The sequence below is a fragment of the Physeter macrocephalus genome, chromosome 10, assembly GCF_002837175.3.
Source record: "Physeter macrocephalus isolate SW-GA chromosome 10, ASM283717v5, whole genome shotgun sequence".
NCBI classification, from domain to species: domain Eukaryota; kingdom Metazoa; phylum Chordata; class Mammalia; order Artiodactyla; family Physeteridae; genus Physeter; species Physeter macrocephalus.
The window spans coordinates 8741221-8747631 of record NC_041223.1 but is presented as its reverse complement, the minus strand read 5'-3'; the positions used below and the strand labels follow the sequence as shown (position 1 = coordinate 8747631).

Sequence of the window (6411 nt, the reverse complement as noted above, 5' to 3'; positions counted from 1 at the left end):
GCTGGTGTTCTCAGCCAGTGTCACAGTGGAGCCTGGCTCAAGATGGGCATCCATTCTAGAGGACTTTTTATGAGCACCTGAAGTATGTTGCCTTATCCCTGTTGTTTTTAGATGGAGAAGTAGATACAGAAGTAGATACAGTATATACAGTAGTACTTAGATGTATAATGATGCCACGGATGTGCTTGTGCCAGTTGCAGGTTGGTTTTTGATCTAGAAGCCTCTGCTCCGTCCTGTGGTTCATGGGGATGCTTGCAGCATCATAAGCTCCTGCTTATGAGCAGAGGTTGTGTCCCCTTATCCTTATCTCTGTAAAGAGCCCCTGTGTATTACATGCAATTAATGTGAACAAATGGATGAAATTAGGCCAAGTGGTGAAAAAATGATGACCCTGTTTCATACATATTTGGTACGGCTTATTAAATGATGTCATGCTTATGTTAAAATTAGTGTTGGTTTCTATTGTTGTCATTTATTGTAACCACCTCTGCATGGCAAGCTCTCTGCTGGGTGCTGGGGACACTGAGATGCATAAGACAAGGCCCGTGTCCTCAAAGTTTTCACCGTCTAGTGGGGGAGACAGACATATATGCCGGTGATTCCAGTGCAGTCAGAGGAATTTCAAAGCAAGTTTGCATGGCAACCATGAGGACACCAGCCTGGTGAGGACAGGCCCCAAATCTGGAGAATAAACCACTAGAAGGACAGAGCAAGTGGTGTAGAAGAGGTTCAGTCTCGTGGGTGTGGGGCGTCTGGGAAGTGCAGCTTCAGCTGGACTTGCAAATGAGACGGGGGTGGCAGCAGGTGGCACCGGACAGGTTGGTAGGGACTGAATCACACGGGACCTCTGTAGTAGTTTTCCCCGGCTGCTGAAACAAAGTGCAAACTGGTGGCTTTGAACAGCAGAGATGTACTGCCTCACAATTTTGGAGGCTGGAAGTCCAGAGTCAAGTTGTCAGAGGGACCATGCTTCCTCTGCAGGCTCTCGGGGAGAATCTCTCGCTGCCTCTTCCAGCTCCTGTCGGTTCCCAGTGACCCTTGGTGTTTCTTGGCTTGTGGACACACCACTCCAGACTCTGCCTCTGCTGTGACACCGCCATCGCCTCCTTACCTTTCCTCTGTGCCTGTCTGCCTCTGTTTCCAAATTTTCCCTTTTTACAAGGACACCAGTCCTATTGGCTCAGGACCCACCCTAATGTCCTCACCTGAACTTGATCTGCAAAGACTCTATCTCCAAATAAGGTCACATTCACAGTTGCCTGTGGGTAGGGCTTCAACATATCTTTTCATAGGCGACACAGCTCAACCCTAAGCAGCTTTCTTATGCTGATCGAAGTTTCTTTTGTAGCCACTTGGGCTGTGAGTTGCTAGCAGAGGACAGGACGTCATGTGTGCTCCGGAGGGTGGGTGGCAGCAGGGAGAGCTGAGCCCAGGACCCGTTGCACAATACCCGCGAGCCTCGGTTTTCACTTACAGAATTGGGATGACACCTGGTGACGAACCACGGAGCAAATGCATGCAGAGTGCCCCGCACAGCCCCTGGCGGACAGTTAGCTTCTAATAAATGCCACTGCGCCTCCCTGAATGTGCCCCAAAGCCTAGGATCCGGGGGTCCCTGACCCACAGCTGGTCCCTGTGAAGCCTAACGAGGCAGCCAGAGCAGGGCCCCAGCCTGCCTGTCAGGAGACCTTGGGGGAAGGGGGGGCGTCTTTCCACGAGCATTTCCTCATAGTAGTTACATGCATTTAAAAAAAAATGTTAAGTAAATATTTAGTGCTTTTTAAGGAAGCCTCTGGTAAGAAATGGCTGAGGAACAGAAGGGGAAAAAAAGCAAAATGGCAATAAACAGGGACAGAGCCACAGGGCGGTACTTCTCAACCTTCAGCGAGCAGAGGCCCACCCTGCAGGGCTAGGTTGGCCTGGGACTCTGCATTGCCCCCAAGCTCCCCGCCGGTGCCCTGCCGAGGGCCGCCATCCAGGAGGGGAAAAAAAGCAAAATGGCAATAAACAGGGACAGAGCCACAGGGCGGTACTTCTCAACCTTCAGCGAGCAGAGGCCCACCCTGCAGGGCTAGGTTGGCCTGGGACTCTGCATTGCCCCCAAGCTCCCCGCCGGTGCCCTGCCGAGGGCTGCCATCCGCACCTGGAGCAGCAAGGACGGGGGGCAAACTAGGTCCCACGGCCCAAACCTATCCTTCTGCCTGTTTCCGTACTTCCCATGAGCTAAGAGCGGGTTTTACATTATTTAATGGTCAAAAGAGTAAGAATTGTGACACACAAAACACAGGAAATTCACATTTCGATGTCCACTATCAGAACACAGACACACCCACTCTTTAACATTGTCTGTGGCTGCTGTCCCAAGTGCAGCGTTGAGTGCATGGGACAGAGAAGGCATAGAGCCTACAATGTTTGCCATCTGGCCTTTGCGGAAGGGATGCGTCGACCCGGAGGGCCGTGCGGCCCGCTGAAGCCAGCAGGGGGCAGCAGAGACCTGCGCGTGGGCCGGGCCTCCCCGGGGCTCAGGAGGGGAATTTAGAAATGCGACAGCGCCTAAGCTGGGGTTTAGGAGGGAGGTACGGGCCTGAGGTAGAAGGGCAATTAGCCCGGGGAGATGGGGCGGGGTAAGTGGAGAACGCCCGGGGTCGGTGGGGGAGAGCGTCACCTTGGGGTGGGGGGCATAGCTGGTGGCTGTGCCTCTGGGAAGCGGCCGCGACAGTCCAGGGCCGAGAGGACGAGGGGCTGAGGTGGCAGGGCAGAGGGGAGGGGCCGGCAGCACCCGAGCTGTGACACAGCCCGCCGCTCGCGAGCGCCCTGTCCCCTGGGTTCTGCGTTTTCGCCCAGGACAGGCTGGACGAACGGAGTCTCTCTCTCTCTCCTTTCTCTTTGCCTTGTTTGTCTCTGCTTTCGCAACTCCAGTGCACTTAGGGTGGCTCTCTTTTTGCTTCTGGCCTCGCTCTCTTCTTTCCTGTGGGTCCCGCAGATATGGGATTTCACCCATTACCAGCTGGTTCTACTAGTTGAGCGCTTGGCCTTTGGGTGAGGCCTTTTTTGTTCTTAAAGAATTATTTTGTGGTGGGGCAGGGACATGGCTCAGAGACTCCTGTGAGAATTTGGTGACCACCCTTGTGAACCCCAGAAAAATGCACACGGACAGGTGGACTCAAAATCTGAGATAGGATTTCAGGGCCGATGTGCTCCCTGAGCCCCCTAATTTAGGACCCCTGACGGGGTGGCGGTCCGCTCAAGGTCAGCTGAGGGGTTAGCTGTCCCCGGCTTGAAGGTTTTGGACTTGATATCAGAGCCGTACGCCCTCCTCCCAAAGGCCTCCCTGTAATTCCTGATTGTCTTACTATCCCCGCCCTTCCTCCTGTCTTATGGAGAAGACGTGAATGCCTGTCTTTCTTTGGGATGGATTAAAGCCTTCCGAACACACAGACCGGGGCTCCACTGGCCTCCTAGGGTGGCAGGTGTGGCGGTTCTCAGCTGTGTTGGGCATTGCGGAGCCTCTAGGGGACTTCCCAGAGCAGCAGGACCCACTTCTGGCCTCCAGCTGGGCTCCGGGCGGCAGTGGGCTGACCTCCCTTTGCATTGGGCCAGGAAACATTGTGTTCACAGAACCGCGGACTTGGAGAAGTCTATTTTGGGCGTCTTAATACATCATAAAATCCCCTTTCCTTGAAACAAAAAGAGTACTATATCAGATGGAGTCTTATTTAGGAACTTATTAGCCTCTATAACTAGAAATAAGTAGATTACATTTCTTAAAAGATTAATTCACTCTCCATAACAAAGAATGTTTAAAGGAATGTAGTCATTCCATTATGGAATGTTTCCAAAGGACAAATGGAAGCTTAGAAGCATGAACTGGTTTTCAAATTATCCAGAATTTTAAAATCTAATCCAGCATCAACTTTCAATAAAAGCAGTCATTTCCAGCAAGTATGGTCTCTTACTCTGTGTGTGTGTGTGTGTGTGTGTGTGTGTATAACAGCGGCTTTAGTGGAACATAATTTATATAACACAAAATTCACCTATTTAGATGTACAATGTCATGGTTTTTGGCAAATGTATGGAGTTGTGTATCACTACAGTCTGATTTTAGAGCATCTCTGTCACCCCAAAATGGTGTCTTACTTTTTAATCACAAGATGTGATATTAGAAAAATAATTTTATTACGTCCTGTATCTGCATCATCTCAGTTATATTCTTAGTAATAAACGACCTCTATCGTTATCTCTTCCAGGCAAGCACGAGACAGCTGGAGCAAAGCTCTTGCAATCTTATCAGAAGCTGAGGTGAGTGTTGTCAAAGGACAGGCCGTCCTGGGCCCTCAGGGGCTAGAGCAGGAAGGACGAAGGACGTGCTGAAAGAACTTACAGATCTCTTGACTTTCAGATGTCACTGCTTTGGAATGTAACTTTTTTTTAAAAAGATGATAAAGTGCCTGAGAAAGATTCAGAGATGTTTCCAGATTCTTATGAAAAGCTAGAAGGAGCTAGCGTAGGATTTTCTCACAAAACATTTTGTTTCTTGAATTCTGAAATCTTGTAAGGAAACTAAATATTGTTTTTGATGGCACGTCCAGTGAGATTCTAAACCAAGCATTTGCTTTTATGAATCATTCATGTCGCCAGCGTCTTGCCCAGTGCTTGACACCTTGGAGACGTTTGTGGAATAAACATTGGTGGATTTGAATATTGGCCTGAGAGATAGTAACTTTACTGAACACCTAGCCATCCTGAAGCTAGCAGTAATTCACACACCTGACTCTGCTGAATTTATTAAAGTATTACTGAAAGCTCTCCACCAGCAGCTTTTTTTTTTTGCTCATGGTGAGATTTTCCAATCTCAGGACTTCTTCATTTTTTACTCCGTCCCCCCACCCCCCCCCACTTCTTTTAGCACAAACTTCTAATTGCTCTTACGGTCAATTTTTACATCCATGACATTTGGGGCGTTCTGCTGCATGGTGTCCACTGAGAGGACGCTCAAGTCCACGCGGCACACGCGTGTGGAGTCTGGATTCCAGAGCAGCCAGGCCACAGAGCCGGTCCCGAGCACCCCAGCTGTTTTGCAACACACAGATGGAGTGCAGTGCCCAGACCTTAGACCACATGACGCCCATTTCCCACATCCAGCCCCCAGGGAATCAGGCCCTGTGCAGAGCAGATCCAGGCAGGCTGCTGACCCCTCTTCTGAAAAGTGAGGCAGTGTTTTTTAAAAGCAAAGGCAGAGAACTTGAATTATAGGATAAATACAAATGTTGTGTATTTCCAAGACTCATAACTCCTTCCTTACCCTTGTATTTTTCCTCGGCAGCAAAATTTCCGTGGTTCCTCCTACTCCACCCCCTCTCAGTGAAAGCCAGTGCAGCGGCAGCCCTGGCTGGGTAACGTGCCTATTCTGTGTGCCTCCTGGGAAGGGGAAATGGGAGAGAAGTAGAGGAAGAGAGGGGACCTGCGAGCTTGAGCCTCATGGCAGAGGGATCCAGCCATGGCTGGAGTGGGTCGTAAGGCGAGGAGGGAATGGGGGCCCCCGATCGGAGGCTGGGGAGTGCTGGGCCCTGCCTGGTGTCTGCGCTTCCCTCACGCTCTGGGGGCCATGGGACCATCCCCCCGTCCCCCGCACTGTCACTGGACGCATCTTCTGCCTGTACCCCATGTCCTCGCCTGCACCCCACGTCCCCATCTTTTTACGCTTGTCATTTTGTTGGTTCTCTCCCCTAACTGTGCCCTTGAGCGTGGGATTCTGGATGGGCTGCCATGTGTCAGGGGTCTCTGGGGGTGGAAAGGGAAATACAGGCTGATGCACAGGTGTGTGATTCGCAGGCCTGGGAGTATCCGTGGAAACGTGCGTGTGTGTCTTCGAGGGTTTGTAGGTGCTAACATGAAGACCAGGACAGTTCCGTCCAAGGAATTAGCTGTGTGATCATGGGGGACTTACCTGGGCTCCCACCCGGGAGGTGGAAATAATTCTCGTCTGGTTCACCTCCCGTGGCTGGTGTGAGAAATTAACAAAATAACGTCTCTGCTGATACTTGGAAACTGTAAAGTGCCATGGAAACACATGGTCTTGATTATTTTCATTGTTATTACCCTGTGTATTAAGGGGAGTAACTATATCTGTACAAAGGAGGATATACATGTCTGCTGGTGAGAGAGAGAAAATATATATTTTTTTCAATTTCAAACTGAGACCCCGGAGTGACCTTCAAAATTCTGCTCTACTTTCTCCTAGAGAGAGATTTTAAGTGCTCTGAAGTCACTCAAGCACAGATGTGCTCAAGACATATTCCTGGGATGCGTGGGTGGGTGGACGGACGGACGGAGGGATGGATGGATGGGTAGGTGGGTGGGTGGGTGGACGGACGGACGGACGGATGAGTGGGTGGGTGGATGGGTGGACGG

The 6411-nt window shown here is 50.7% G+C and overlaps 1 protein-coding gene across 1 annotated transcript in view; it reads left to right on the top strand.

Moving 5' to 3' along the window:
• The window catches only part of SYTL3 (synaptotagmin like 3), an 81700-nt gene that overhangs the window by 40081 nt on the left and 35208 nt on the right, over window positions 1-6411 (top strand). Inside the window, exons 4-5 of the mRNA XM_055087412.1 lie at window positions 4248-4299; window positions 5324-5393. Of these exons, the coding sequence (XP_054943387.1) occupies window positions 4248-4299; window positions 5324-5393 (122 nt within the window). The remainder of the gene's footprint in view (window positions 1-4247; window positions 4300-5323; window positions 5394-6411) is intronic.